This window comes from Ammospiza nelsoni, chromosome 1, assembly GCF_027579445.1.
Source record: "Ammospiza nelsoni isolate bAmmNel1 chromosome 1, bAmmNel1.pri, whole genome shotgun sequence".
NCBI classification, from domain to species: domain Eukaryota; kingdom Metazoa; phylum Chordata; class Aves; order Passeriformes; family Passerellidae; genus Ammospiza; species Ammospiza nelsoni.
Genome location: NC_080633.1, coordinates 23,469,356 through 23,485,756, shown reverse-complemented (window position 1 = coordinate 23,485,756; position 16,401 = coordinate 23,469,356). Strand labels below are relative to the sequence as shown.

The 16,401-nt window shown below is 38.2% G+C and overlaps 1 protein-coding gene across 6 annotated transcripts in view; it reads right to left on the bottom strand.

Annotated features, from left to right (window-relative positions):
* CDK14 (cyclin dependent kinase 14) overlaps window positions 1-16,401 on the bottom strand; it is a 326,690-nt gene that overhangs the window by 105,090 nt on the left and 205,199 nt on the right. For all 6 annotated transcript variants that reach the window (XM_059469292.1, XM_059469252.1, XM_059469276.1 and 3 more), the window contains one exon: window positions 11,006-11,069. In XM_059469292.1, coding sequence (XP_059325275.1) covers window positions 11,006-11,069 — 64 coding nt within the window. The remainder of the gene's footprint in view (window positions 1-11,005; window positions 11,070-16,401) is intronic.

Sequence of the window (16,401 nt, the reverse complement as noted above, 5' to 3'; positions counted from 1 at the left end):
GGTCTGTCCTTCATTAGCCTCTTCAACAGGAGTTAAGTGCCCCTCAGGCAGCAAAAGATGAGTTCTGTCAGAACCCAGGAAATTCCTCTGACTGCCCTGGAGGACTCAGAACCCTGACAGAGGGCTTGGAGACCTCGGCACAAAGACACCTGTGCCTTTGATTTTAGCCCTTGGAAAAAACTACCAACTTTGTGTGAAGATGCCCAAGCCACAGGAGTTTGAGTAGAATGTTAGTGAATTTATCACAGGGTGAAAAAATAGAATTTTGGGGGTTTTAGAATGGAGGTTCAGGAGGCAAGATAGAGGCATTTGGGCATGTTCTGTCTTTCTCTTTCTTCTTGTTGTCCTCCATCTTCTGCTGTGATGTTGGCACTTTTGGATTGGTTTAGAGATAAACTGTCTAACATAGGTGATAGGTACTGGAAAATTATTGCAAATAATGTACACACAGTTTTTAGTATAAAAAGCTAACACCACCCCAAGGCAGTCAGTGCGGCACGAACCGACACGCTGGACAGATCTCAGCAGGTTGGAGAAAGACAATGTATTAGAGAAGAGCAAATAAACAGCCTTGAGAATGAGAGCCAAGGAATTCTGTTGTCTTCTTCAATCTCAGGGCTGGGAAAAAGACTTTCTAACACCTCGGGGTCATCTCGACACCAGAGACCCCATCAAACTTCTACTGGAGAACAGAGCAACATTTTCCATGGAGACCAGTGGCACAGAAATCCTGCCATGTAGACTGGTACTCACCCTGGCCAACTACCCTAATGTGATTGCATTAGTTGCTGTGTAGAAGTTCTAAACTCACAAAATACTCCATAGAATCTAAGGAAAAAAAAATTTGCTTCCTCTCCACCCATGGGCCTGACACTTAACAGACCCACTGTACAGCTGCAATAGTATTTTATATATATATATACACACAGGTATGCATGCATCTTGCTGTGAAAAACAGCTGTAAATGTAACTTCAAAGGAGTTGTGTTCAAATTCCTGTATTTGTATACTTGCTTGTATCATTTCTAAAGTTGTCATGTACACTTCATATACAGTCAGTTCTAAAGATGCCAAAACCAAGGCAGAAGCAAATTCCTAGCATCAATGTGGATGCCTTGATTTTCTTTGTTATACCTATTTTTTAGGTTTTTTGCCCCTTTAAGTAAAAAAACAAATGCAGTTGCTTCAGATCTTATTGAATTCACTACTGGAAGTTACTGATAATTAGCAGACCTGAAAACTGTGTCTGCAGACCACATTTACAGGATTTGTTGCTTTAACCATACTGATGCAGTTAAAGAAATGAAATCACTCCGTTTTAGATATGTGTGACAAGTGTACTGGAAACTGGAAGCTACAGGACTATAACCCTTCAATTTTAGTTTGCAAATAGGAATTAAATAAATATATGGAAATAGATACGTATAAAAATTGGGGAAAAAATAAAGACCTTCTGTATTAAGTAAATTGTCCAACCATAACACTGTCAATTCATTTATGACAAGGGACTGAAAAATAAAATGCAGCTGGACAGTGCTGTGTAATAACATGTCTGAGATACACATGGGAGTTCAGCTAATAAACTGCAAATTTGCACATTAATCTGTTTTGCTGCAGAAAAATCTGTGTGGAAAGAGAATTGAACTGACTTGAAGCAGTGCTGAAAAGGTAACCTGGACCTAGAGAGAAACAGATTTTGATTTTATCTGTCATTCTGCAATATGTTTTGGTCAGATACTGAGCTGGTTCAAACTGGCACAGCAACACTGACTTCAACAGAGCTGCATCCACTTACAACATTTGAGAAGTATCATACACAACACATTTTCTTGACCAGAGTGATCTGGTATTTATTTTAATTAATTTAAGCTATTTTTACTGTGGGAGGAAAGCCCCAGAGTTAACCACTTGGCCAAATTGCCTTAAGGCTTTTATGCCCAAAGATCTGGTCCAGCTCTGCAAAAAAACCTGGAAAACTATTGCTATGCCAGATGAATTGTTACTGAAAAAATGATACACTGGAAGCAGTGATGGAAATGCTATAAGGGACACACATGAGCAAAACAAACTTCTCAAAGGGATCTTCCTTTGCTCTCTACAGTTCCAGTCCAAACACCTTTTAAAGTAAGTACCTTACATATTTATCAGGCAGGAAGAGAGAATTCTGGTGGGGAAGACATGGAGAGGGCAAAACCCTGTCTGTGGAGAGGCAAAGGTTTATTCCATAGTCCTTCCTTTCAAACTCCATTGAATATGCTGTGACTGCAAACCCTGCTTCTCCTAACTATTGGTATCAACCCTTTCCTCTCTACTCAAGCAGATTAGAGGCTGCTTTCTTCACATGCTTTATGCAGAAAAGAACCACGCATTGATAAAAGAACAGCTCACATTTTTCTACATAATTTTGTGGTCATGGCTCCAACCAGTCTTACTAACTTTCAGGGACAAGATAATTAGATGGGACTATTGTGTTAATTAAGTCCAGCTCCATGTATGTGCCAGCTCACAGTATTCTTCTGAATTCATCCATTAGAGAATAAAAAAGCAGTGAAACCAGCTGATTTTGGTTTCAGAGTTGCCAGAACAGAGAAGCTACAATAATCTTGTCCTTGAGCTGCTCCATTATGGTGCAGTTTTTCATGAAACTATAAAACCACAAAATTATATACCTAAAACCACCAAACTTGCCACCCCAAGCAAAAAAGAGGTAACTTAACTTCAAAATTTTTATCTTAGTGTCTCTTGCTTTTGCTGATTTTTCACAGAACCAGAATTCAGTCTCACAATTACATCCCCAAGTTTGCTTCTGAGTCACTTTTCAGAGTGAACAACTCTCACACACCTGTTTGAATGCCTCAGTCCTTTACTGCTCCATGGATGCAATAAAACCAAATCTAAAGCTATACGTACCTGACTGTGACCAACTGCACAAAATTACATTCTATGATACTTTCAAGCATATAGCTTTGATATTTCTTTTTTCAGAAGCTACGACTGATATGTTCATAAAGAACAGTAATATAAGTCTGTATATGAGACTGGGAATTCTGCAGAATTACCATGAATGCTCCCCCACAAAAGAAATCTTTGCCTGACATACTGAGAGACAACGCTGACAATCACAATCTCAGTCCAACCTTGTGGAGGAAACTATGTGTAGCAAAAAATACCTCTCCCTCAGAACTGGAAAGCAAACATGCACATGTGAAAATTTCATGCAGACACTCCCATGGTCACCCACCCACACAGCCATCCTCCAGCATGTGCACACCATTCTCAGGAACACAAGGTGCACCCTCGTGCTGAGGCAGCTGCTCACTCTCATCAGGCTGACATTAAAGAAACTGTATGAAAATTAAAAAATGTATGTTTACAGATCAGGATTTGATCTCAGATGTATTTTGAATTTTTACACTTCAAATTGTAGGAATATATATACGAGAGTTCAAATTTTTATACATTATTATTAAATGTGGGCTTTTAAATGAAAACTCTGGAAGGACAACACAGTAAGCACAACTGAAATTTAAAGTAAAAATTGTGATTTTAATTTCCTGTATGCAAACACTTCAATATTTGCCAATCTTTTGGGAACAAATTCAGGAAACAAAATTTGATTCACTGCATTTTTATCCCAAAGATGCAGTTATCATCCTCACTACCAGCTATGTCTCACTGTTACAGAGCTGGCTTTTCACCTAGGGATGAGAAGGGTGCTGTATTTCACCTAGGAAAAGGTGAATTTTTGCTTATGTGAAACAAAAGAAGGAAGAGATTTTTAGTTTAGTTTAAATTGCACAGCACCCTAGAGTGTTTACTATTTGCTTCTTAGAAGTGGCATGTCCACAACTAAATGCAGTGTAAAGAGATGCCTGTATAGGACTACATAAATAAGAGCTAACACAGAGTATTCCTATTTGTTACTGGAAAGACGTAGCATAATTTTTACTCTCAGGATGTCCAAGAGAACAAGGCTGACATGTGCCTCCCACAGCCTCAGAACCAGCTCAGAAGCAAGGGTCACTGTTCTGCTGGGCACTGCACACACCCTGCTCAGACCTGGTGAGTGGGGCAGCTGCACAAACCTTCTTCTGGCAGCACAAGGACCTGAGCTGCTCTTTGCCTCAGCCCTTGCAGCACAGCTCACTCAATGCCTCCTTTGCCAAGGAAGTTTTTGGGACTGTGCCCCACAAACTAGCACCAAGAGGCTGCTGGAGTTACAACTGCAAAATGGAAGCAGAAATGAGCAACCTGAGGAAGAGAGGGAGGGAATTTTTTGGGCTTGTTAATTTGACCAACTTGATGCATCAAAAAAATTGTGTTTTTAAAACAACAGCTTCCAAATTCTGGCCAGTTTGAATGTCTAGGGGGGAAAAAAAAAAGCCTGGACAGAAAGATCATCCATTGCACTCAGCAGTACTAAGTGGTCTTAGAAAAAGAATTCCTTCCTTCCGCCCTTTTTCTTTCATTCTTTTCTTTTTCTTTCCTTCCTTCTTTCTCTTTCTTTCTTCTCTTCCTCTTTCTTCCTTTTCTCTCCTCCTATTTCTCTCTCTTTTCTTTCTCTCTTCCTTTAGACAACCACCCTACAGCATCCCTGTTATATGTGCATACTCACTTGTGTTCACAACCCACATGTTCAGTGGATTTGCAGTGCAAACATCATTATCTGCCTGATAAACAGGCTCCATCTGACAGCCCTGCATCAAGGGCAGGTTCAAACAGAAGCCAGTTTCAGCAGAACTCACTAGTGAGCTTATTAGCAGACCACTGCAGCAATACTGGGCTGCTGTGAGAATTGAAAAAAATAAGCACTTGCATTTTAAGTGACATAAAACAAGATGAGGGTTTTTTCCACTTTTATCAGTCAGAAAAACACATGAACTGTTATACCTTTGCCATGTTTGCTTTAAAAGGACCTAGGATAGACAAGAAAAGCTACAGAACGAATTAGAGGCAGACTACATTTTGATTTTTAGCTTCTTTTTAACAGTATTGATAATCAGCTTCTAGTCTAAACCAAAGAACTTAAAATGCAGTTTGACTTCAAGGCATTTTTTATGTTGCTAATCAAAACATGATGGCTAATATGCATTCCTTGATTAATGTTCTTCTCTATTTAAAGCCAAATGTGATTAGCTTAAATGCAAATATTTAAACATCACCATAATTAATATTTTGAAAAGTCTAATTCATTCTTTCTCTGAAAGAGTTTTCTTTATATTTAATTTAAACTCTAATGTGACTAACACTGTATTGTGATATATAAGACATGTACCATTTTTAGTAGAGATTCAGTGCTAAAATTATTCAAACTATGTTAGCTAAAGATATAAAGGCAAGCATCCATATTGACAAGAAAATTGTCAAGCACTGTCATATTTGCAGCAATTGGAGTTTTTGCTGAAGTTCAATTATAACCAGAGTTATACCAAATACATGAGCTAGACTTTGGAATTTTGAATGCCAAACATCTTGAGAAAAATTACAGCTCCCTCCCCTCCATCCTGTCCCCTCTTCTCCCTCCTATTTGCTTTAGAAGAGCACAGTTTGTGTAAAGAGGAAGATATGTGCTGTTTTCTGGATTCCCTCCTGAACATGAGTAGAAAATGTAATTTTAATACCCATCATTGTCTGAAGCATTGGAGTCCTACATTAAATGGTTCCACCTTTCAGCAGAGCTCACCTTGCCTCCCCTGCACACATAATAAGTCACTTCAACTTTTCAGCCTAATGTAATTTTGTTTAAAGAATGGTGAAAACACTGACAACTCTGCTTCCCTTGGGTTGTGGATACCACAGATTGAAGAAACACTAAATAATACAGTTTTGTTTTGGTAAAAGAGGGGGAGGAATTCAAAATTAATTCTCCTTTGCAAATTGCCCTCCTTCAAGTACTCAAACCCTTGAAGACTACATCTACACCAGAAATTTAAATGAGTTTGAGACTGTTTGGCTGAGACACCATCCCTGTCCTGTAGCACTGCTGCAGCACCTCCCTCTTCCATCCTCCAACACAGGAGATGGGAACAGGGAACAGCCCCTGGCCCACACCAACTTCCTAACCCTAAGGAAGCTGCCTAATGCCCAGGAATTAATTATTTGCAAGTGCTAATTGTCATGAGGTAAAGGCAATCCTGAGGCTGCTCTGACACTCTCACAGCAGAGGCTCCCACATTGCCTGGGAGCACTCCCTGGTACCAATGCAGAGGTAAACAAGCAAGATGTTGACTCAGCAGGTAACAAAATGTTGACAGGCTTTGGAGAAACTCTATAGGAAAAACTGTTACGGAAGTTTGAAAAGCCATATGCTCTCACGTACAGGATGTTCATGTGTTTGTGCCAAAGGAGTTCAGTCTTTCAGTCCAGCCCTACTCTAAATGAAGACTTAATCTTTTGGAAAATATCTGGCTGTCAATCAGCTGTTAAGATGCATGTAGGCAGATCATATTTCTAAACCAAATCTATATTTATTGATCACCTGGGAAGTAGAGATCTTGAGTTAGAACACCAGCTCTGCAGTGCTTTTGTCTATCATAGATTTGTGAGTTTTTAATAAATCCACGAAGTACCCATCAGTCAAAATCCATGTTATGTACAATTTCCTATGAATGCTTTTTTTCTCACTTTTTGTGTTCTGCTTTCTCTTTAAGGAGAGACTCTCTCTTACCTCTTTTCATCCTGGCTTTAAGGATTCTCTTTTAAAAATCAGTGCTCAGCAGATGTTTCCATTGTCTCATAAAGGCACCTTTTCAGGTGTATTACCCTCCATTGTATCTGATCACTTGTGGAATATTGTGAGGTTCAGGCTCCTACACCATCAGGCCAAGAATAAATATTTAACTTTCTTTCACCTAGAAACAGTATTGTGAAGAAACTGATGCACAGTGAACATTACAAAGCATTCTCATGTTTTTTCCCCCTTCCTAACAAGTTCCTTCCTCTCCTTGACCATTACCATCTCTTCTTCGCCATGGACACTTCATTTATCTTCTATTGAGACCATATCTGACCTTCTCCCATTTTACTCACTGAAAGTTCCTCCTGATAAATTCTACTTAACTTCCCAGGATGGGGGTTACACAGCATCAGTCCCAAACACTCACTGAGAATGTCAGAAAAGTGAAAACTTGACTTAAGTGTAGATATTTATCCAAAGGCTTATCCTGCTCATTTATTTGGACAAGACTCAATGCAGGAGAAATGGCTGGAGAGGAAAAGTTGATAGGACTCCAGACTAAAAAAAAAGGGAGATTTAATAACATGAAGAACATAATGCTCAAAAAATCAGGAAGACTTGGACACAAGACTGGCAAGGAAGCAGCTTGTTTGGGAATACTGCTTCACTACTCATATAGATAAGCCATGGTTAATGTCTTGTCTACTTTAATGAATTACTGGAGATACAGGATATGATTGGTGTTTGAATCTGTTTCAGCTCCGCAAATCTACATATTTCCTAAAGTATTGCAACAAAAGAGTGAATAGTGAAAACATGTTCTCCAAATCTAGACATGTTCATCATTGTCTCTGTCCAACAGCCTGAAACAGGGTTGTTGGACAGAGACAATGGTTGTGTGGAGGAAACATCAAGATTTTGTTGAAACATCAAGATTTTATTGAACCAGCAACTAGCACTCTTTCATAATTCCCTCAAACTGTTTTCTTGTTTGAGGGCAGATAATTACTGTCACAGCCATCCAGAATGTCTGGGATTCTTTGGTGATGAGACCAATGAAATGATGATTCCTTGTACAGAAGGACCCTCTCAAGATTATGGCATCCATAACAGCTTCAAAGGGAATCACAGAGGTAACCCAAAGTTACTGCAATAGTCCTGAAGTATTTTTTAGCTTTAAGTGTCTTATATATTACTTGGAGCATTTGTAAGACAGTAAGAAATCTCAACGCAGGCAGATAAAATACAAGTTGTTTTCTGACTTTTTAAATGGCAAACAAAACTACAACCATTTTATTTTCACGATTATAAGCTGTTAAAATCACCTAGGTCAGGGGTTTAAATGACCTAGAGCCATCCATAACTAGCCTTAGGAACATATTTATTATTCAGGCTTAGAAATGTTCCCACATATTAAGATATCAGAGATCATAGTTTTTAAAGCACTGGATGCTTTCCACAATAATCAAGACCCTTGGCCACTGTAGTAGAGACTAATAGCAAGTTTCTCAGACATGTTTCTCCGAGTAAGCTGTGATTAGCTCTCTGCAGCACAAGACTGTGCCTTATCAAAGCACAGTGTGAAAATTAGTTATTGAAATCTGTATGCAAACAAGAAATGCAATGAAATTCTGTGTCGACTCTCAATAGTTCTCCCAAATCCACAGGCATTTAATGTGCTCAGCATTTTAAAAACTATAATAATCATTTATCACTGATACTTTCTGTTCAAATGCTTTTGTTTTATGCTCAAGTTTATAGAATTAAAGCCTTGCCTGAGTGAATGTTGCCATCCTTACCAATGCTCTCTGCACTTCTCAATTTATCACAATTACTGTTAGCAGCTATCAGTTTTAAAACTTACTAACACATGCAAAGCACAGGAGTTACTTAACCCCATATCTCATATATTTAAATACAGTAATTTCACAAATCTTCAAGAATAATGGAATTGGTTCAGATTTGGCAAGACATTTCAGGATACTTCACTCTTTTGCTAGGAAAAGGAACAGATTAAGTCATCTCCAAAGAATCACATAATATTCTGAGCTGGAAGGAAACCACATGGACCACTGAGTCCAACTGTTAAAGGTATGATTAAAGCTTCAACTTTCATTTTTGCTCCTAAGAAGTCAGTCAGGAAAGCTGGAGTGTAAGAGCAATTTCAGACCATCAGGGAGAGGAGCATGGGTGTTTGAGCATCTGTAGAAGACGATGCAGCAGCCTTACCATAGCCAGAAAGCTTTTGTGCACAGAACAGCATGAAGGAAAGCACATTTTAAAGAAGGACAGAGAACCTGGTGTCCATGACCAAACATCTCCAACAACCCTAAAGGCCAGAGCAAATCATGTTTATTCCAGCCCAGCTCATAGGTCAGAGCATTTTTTGCAGAGCATACCTTAGGTGCTGGTGCCCCAGAATGATCCCAGAGGGATGTGTTTTGCTGCTCTAACAATTCCACATTTACCAGCATAAATCAGTTTTGGGGTATGCAAGCCAGTTTTGGTTGTCCAGTTAGATGATGCTTGCTATTGCTGTAATTTCTAAAAACAGCAAATAAGGAATCATAAGGCAAACAAAAAATCCTTTTACCAAGGTCATCAAGGATAGAGGGTGCACAACACATTATGTGTACAGAGCAGGGATTTTATTTTTTGAGTGCTCCCAGACCACCACAGTGTAAGAGAATTATGGAGCTCAGTGCTTTATATTAACAGGCCCTAAAAAGTTTAAATTATTGCCAGCAAGAATAGAAATTACTCTGACTTACAAATCTACATACTTCACAGATGTGGAAAGGATCTCAGAAAACAAAGGCCACACCATGCAGAAATGGTGAAAATACTGAGTGACCATTTTCTGTCTTGGAGGCACTTTCTTGCTGTCCCCATTCTGCATTTGTATAAAAATTATGTATTCATAGCTGAAAAAATCCATAGTCTGGGATGGAGAAAATAAGAGCAATTCTAACACAATGCCTGTATAAAAATTAGATTTAATGATGTGCCTACAGTGGATTTATTTCCTGATGTTCTTCTGTGGTAATAAACCCACATCCCCTGACACACTTGGAAGCCAAATCGAAAAACGAAACCAGGACATTTCTTGGCTGCCATCTACTGTTCAAAACTTTCCTGTACCTCACAGAAAAAGAAAAACAAACCAACCCAAAGAGCAGTCACTGACACCTTCAGGCTTTTTCCTTCTCTTTACTATTCTTGCTAAAACCAATGTTTTCGGGCTGTTTTTACACACCACTACATTTCTGTAAGGATTCTATATCATTCAATCAGTACCAAGAATGAGAAACACAAAACCTTGTAAACTTAATGACACAGAGTTTAAGGGGAGAACACTGCAGTATTTTTAGTATTTCAGTGAATGACTGTTAAAGTTTCTACTAATTCACTAGAGAGCACTAGAGTGTGATTTCACTATACAGCAGTAAGGCAGCAGTAGGACAGAGACTAAAAAGCAATGTGCAAGAGAGCTGTCTGCATTCCTATTTTTCAAGGCTATCAGAGTAAACCCTACAATAAATTTGTTTTTCTCTCTCTTATTTTGGGAGCTATCTAGATCTATTTGTCCTTTACAATTCCTCTGCCTCATCTCCTGCCTACTCATTCTACTGCTTTGCCATGTTTAAAAAACCATCTAAGAGTCCCACTCAGAAGTTCACTAGACTATATATATATATTACATACATACTACATACATACAATATATATTGCAAACATAAACATGCATACATAGCATGGCATAATGAAGCTGCCCACATCTTCCTGCTCTCTAGGAGAAAAAGTGCTCCCCCTCACAAAAAGGTATCAGATGGTGAAACAGTTTTTCAAGGATGGTTGTATAGTATGACAACTGCAAATACAACACATATTAAAAAATTAAAATTAGTATCTTTGCAGAAAGATACTAATAGATGATCTAGTAATAACTTCAGCTTTCACAATTTCTTTACTTTACTCTTTAGTTTCCTTTAATATTTGTCAAAGTTTGGTGTGCTCTGCTGGAAAAGTAATCCTAATAGAGAATCAGCACACTAGCAGCCTGAAAGGTACAGTTCTCAGTGGTTGAGGAATGCAAGCAGGTCAGGGATCATGCTGCAACAAACAGAAGAAAACAAAACAGAATGGGAAGAAATTAAACAAAAGAAAATCTTCCACCCTGAGCACAATAAAAGTAAACAACTGGAAGAAGATCATCATGGTTCACACACTGCACACCAGGTCATTTTGGTCTCTTGTGGTCAGGGATGTAATTATCTCTGTTGTGTACTTCCAGAGAGGGAATTTGGAGGAACTTGGTGCTTCAACCTACCTGGTTTGAAATGGGGTAAAGAATGGACTCCAGGCCACGTATCTTCGTTGGGTGTTCCAAGTACCTGTACAGAAAAAAAAAAAAAAATCATTTAAAAAATGTTGATTTAATGGAAAAGACTTAACAAGTCATAGCACTGTAGAAAGCACAATCCAAACTTCAAATAGGCTTCTTCACTGGGGGATGAAGAGGAAGAAAGTACAAAAGGTTACATGCTTACAGCATTTCCAAGGTACCAGTGGAGTCTATAAAGCAGAATGGGAGTGCAATGTTCCTGTCACACTGCCTCTTTAACCAATAGATGTTAAAGCTACTTTTCATTGACAAGGATCAAGCTATCTGAGAGTATTGGTTACAGAGGCTAGATAACTTAGCTCAGAAATAATTTCAATCCTCAGAAATTTAGATAAGACAAACAGATATAAATAGATGCTAGGATAGAAGATTTACACAGATGGTAAAGAGGATTATCAAGAGTGTGGCATGAACAAGAATGCATAGCAAAGTGCTTTTATTTTAACATGGCTGCAGTACACATAAAAATAGTAAATTCTTAGGAGATAGACTTTGACTCGTGCATTATGCTTTGTCTCTATTTACTTCAACTCTCCTCCTTCTTGTAATGTAAGTCAGACCAACTTACAGCATCAAAGTATTTACACTTCTCACATGCATCTCATATTCTCTGTTCACGTGAGAGGTTCACTCTCCATGCCCTTGACACAATCAAAGGGAGAGAACTGCTCTAAGTAGTTCTCCCAAACCTGGTTTTCTTCATGGCAAGTAACTGTCAAGACTTGCTTAAAGTAAAGCCAGGAGGAACACTTAAATTACCAGCTCTAGAAACACATTTCTGAACAAACTGTGGAATTTAATATTTCACTAGTAGGATCTTTCTTTTCAAAAACTTGCACTCAATTTTTAACATGAATGAAAATGTTAGATTCTTTTGAATATCTATTAAAAGCTCAGGCCCTGGAATAAAAGGTTGATATTCTGAGTGAAAGTAATTCACATTAGTCTGGTGCTTGCTTTGCATTATCAATGTACAAAAGCCCCTCCCAGCTCTGCCCCTATCTGCACTGCAGGTCATCTGAATAAATCTTTTGGACATGCATATCTTGAGTCCTTGTGACATTCTGTGGTCACTTACATTATATAAAGCAAGCCCAAAGTTAGCATGAAAATCTTTGGTACAAAAAATGTGAAAAAACAACATCTACTCCAAATCATTTGGAACTGAAGAGATATTTTAAAATTTTGTTTGCTGCAATATACACATGACTTAGGAGCATTAGAGGAAGTACACCACTCTAGAACACCTGTTTCATTCCTTAAGGTATGTAAACATTTCTTCACATTGATAAATTCAAGCTGAAAAAAATTATTAGAAGCAGGAATGGCAAGGTAAAACACAAAAAGTTTTTCTTAAACTCTCCCAGAAATTTATGAAATTAAATTTAGAAATGAACTTAAAAACTTGAGACAAAAGTAAATGAACTCTAAAATAGATATAATTTTTACTTATGAGCTTTGCTTTATGAGTCTAAGGTCTCAAATTTGTTGAGCAGTTTAAAATAGTCATGTTCCTAATCTAAGAATATTAATCTAAATATATTTTTCTCTACAATCATATACAATAGGCAAACAGTCCAACCTGGATGTGGTATGATCAGTAGAAGGTGAAAGCAGAGCACTAAGGTGACAAAGGTGACAGTATCAGTGCAGCTATAGAGTATACATTCACACAGCTATTTAGGTATGCAAATTCACCGATTTTATTTGTAAATATTGTTTGTAGCACATTGCTTTCAGTCCTTGTGATATGTCTTAATTGCCACTTGAATAAGATAAACCTGGCCCTGCAGCCCTGATTCACCACAACACCCGTGTTCATCTCATTATTGCTGTTAGCGAGAGCACAATGCTCTCATTAAACATTGAGGAAGTTTGGAGACATCCTCGACACTGTGTCACAAAATCAATTTACAAATAACTTCCACTTACCTTCTGTATTAATCAAGCTCCTGGTGCCAAGCACCTCCAGACCAGGAGAGGGAGCCCGTGGATCAAAAACAGAGATTCTTGCATCAATTTAAATTAAGAAATAAGGTTCTCAACTTTGCAACCCCTCTTAGTGAATCAAAGGAATATTCTCTTATTAAATAAGATGTATTTGTTATGAATATATTTGTTCTGGATATTAAAAACATTATCCACATTCCTCTAAAAGTGTGTTCTTATTCGCCTCTTAATTTAGATGAGACAGAGGCAGCTATGAGACTGCACAGATAAAAATTAAAACCAGCTAACAAAATCTGTAACTCTCACTGTTTAAAGGAATCATTCTTGATTGTGTTTCTTGTTTCACTAGTTTTCCAATCCATTTCTTCACTAATATTTTAGCACATCTGCCACCACAGTATCTAGGAACCAGCTATGAGCAAGTTCTGTGCATTGGAGTAGTCAAAGCACCTGCAATATTTATACCTTCTCTCAAGGGCAGCAGTCAGGCTGAAAACAACTGAGAGTTTTCTAGCATCTCAATGCCAACCATTTTTGAGGTAGAGACACTTGGTAGTTCAGGAAAGGATCCAAACACCTTATTTTAATGGATGGTACAAACACTATAAAGATCATCCTCCCACACAATTTTTTAGCACATGTAACACAAAAATTCACAATATGTGACAACCAACAAACAAGGAGGAGAGGGCAGCAGTGAAAGAAAGAACTGTGCTTTTGGATAAGATGAGACAGTCCCTGCCCACAGGTAATTCTACATAAAGAGATTTGTAAGCATCCCTTTGTAAGTGATTCTCCTGAGCAGCAACCAATCCCATTTTGATGAGTGGGATTAAGCAATCCAAAGCAACGAGTTTTGACATCTGCTGTAAACAAAGCAAAGTGGGGTTCACACTTAACACCACAGTAGAGAAGAATCTGCCTTGTTTTGCAGCTTACAAGAGAGAATTAAGGCACCAACATGGAAAAGGAAAGGCAGAACCCACTAGTCTTCTGCTTTTAGTGGAATACTCTGTCACTTAGCAGTGAAGACTGATTACCCAGACCCAGACAGCAGCTGAACACCGGGAGCTGTTCTTTCACAGGTGACCTCCTAGCCCCAGCTTTCATGGTCCACCACTTCTCATCCTAATCATGACACCAGGAGTTCTGCCTCCTCTATATTTTAACTCTATATTTATCTTTTTCTTTCTGTTTCATCTTCCAAAACCATAAAAATCACCCCTGCTGTCACAGCAATCAAGCTCCAACTTAATACTGGAAATAAACTTTTATTTAGCATTGAGAACTGCTTGAAAAATAAGACTAACTTATTTGCTTTCTCTACTGACAATTTGCTTCTCAGTAAAGTAAGCATTCAGCTTGCATGGTTCAATAGCCTATTTTCTTTAAATTTAATTACTAGCACAAGACTAATCGAAAATTCTCATATTTGGAATGGATTTAATGTTTTCCATGGTGATTATGGTTTCTGCAAAGAAGACTCCAAAATCTACTGGGGTTCTGCTGTTCCACACCACAGATAACATTCTGGGATCTTTTTGTTCTCTGACAAGGCATATAAAATGATGTTCTCATTAGAAACTTGCTATTAAAAATCAGGACCAGATTCTAATTCCATTTGTAGGATAAGAAGTCTATTTATATAAAAATAACTGATTTACAATACATCAGGATACTGAGGATGAAATACCTGTACTGCCAGTTGATACCATTAGGGTTTGGCAGAAAGTCATAAAAACAGAACCTGCTGTTCAAATCTCCATACACAAGCATGATATAGAAAGATTTCCTGGGAAATGCAACAAGAATGCATCAAGGGCTACTGAATTACCTTATTTTTTTAACATAAGAAAAATTTGGGGTTTAGCATCTGGTTTTGCAAGGAGTCACCATTCCCTGGTGTACAAGGGAATAATTAATTTACAGTGAGCTTTGCACCACTCTACCAACACAATTAGTCATGTTGTCCTGTGTTCTGCTTCAAATGCAAAACCATCCCACGTTACTGCCATCTATTAGATGAGCAGCAGTGCAAATCTTTCCTACCAGCTCTTTCCCGATTGCTGGCATAATTAATAAAGAAAAGCATTTCCTTTTACACTACAAGTTTTGAATAGACAAAGCTGCATATTACTGATATATACTGATATACTTTAACCCTTGTTAGAGCTGATGATCCTCAAGAGGGGTGATGGTTTGGACTTCAACAAGACAAAGAACCTGCAGCCTGTGGTATTATCCAGAGCAGAATGGAAGACAAGAGCAGAATGCAAATGAGCTGCCTTTCCTTAGACAAGAGTTATGGAAATCAGGCTAAATCATATGCAGAATTTTAATTTTTTTAAAGTTAGGTCAGCTTGATGAACAACTAAAATTTAGTATAAAAAATTTTTTTTTAAGTGGAATGCAATTTTTTCCTTTTAAAAGAAGAGTGGATTGTTTAAAAATGCCCTAAAATTTTAACCAGGAAAAGTTACAAGCTGGATATAAAAATGTTTTCTTATTTTATTGTACCTTTTAAGGATGTTCAAGATTTTTTTTCCAGTCCTCTTGTTTCCTGGGTAAAATATACTGCATTTAGTGAATCCTTGGCTGTGATGTACCATGGGAGACTGCAGCTCTTTGAGGAACTGAACTCAATCAAAAGAGGAAGAGAATAAGCATTGCAGACCATTTCCAAATCAGCAATCCCTTTCTGTTGAGTGAGATTTGGAGGTTTCAGATGTTTGGTTTTTCAACAAAAATTTGTTCTGTTCTTTGGAAACAGAAATATCTAATGAAGTTTTAAACTTAGTAAAAAACCTAGGTGCTTTCCATTCCATTAGGGGAAAGTACATTACTGCTTTATATTTGCCTCTTGAGGAGCAGCGTGAGCTCCAGGGTTTTTCCATCACTCTCAGAGCCACCTCTGGACACAGAATTTCTGCTCTGGAAGAGCAATGGTGCTAAGCCATTTGTCCAGATGATCCACCTACAGCCACATTCCCCTCCTGAGGAGCAGACTCAGGTGGATCTGAACCACATCCTCTTCACAATCTGGAAAAGTTCTGTGTTACAGCCCAACAATGCCAGTGAGCACAAAGTACAGACAGCAGTGAAAACCAAAGAATGAACTTCATCCTTCAACTTAGCATTTGGTTTCAGTATAACCAATATAGGTTAGAAAAAGCATCCAGTAACTATTTGTGTATTCTGCATTTTGAGTCAGAGTCTGCTGACTGACAACTGCAGCGAGGCTTCCCTTGGCTCCCTGCTGGGCACAACGGTGACAGCTGAGTGTCAAGTTTAATGTCCAAAACACAGAGCCAGAAATGGAACTGCCTCAACACCAATCATTTATTTCATTTCTTCACATCAGGAGTTTGGAG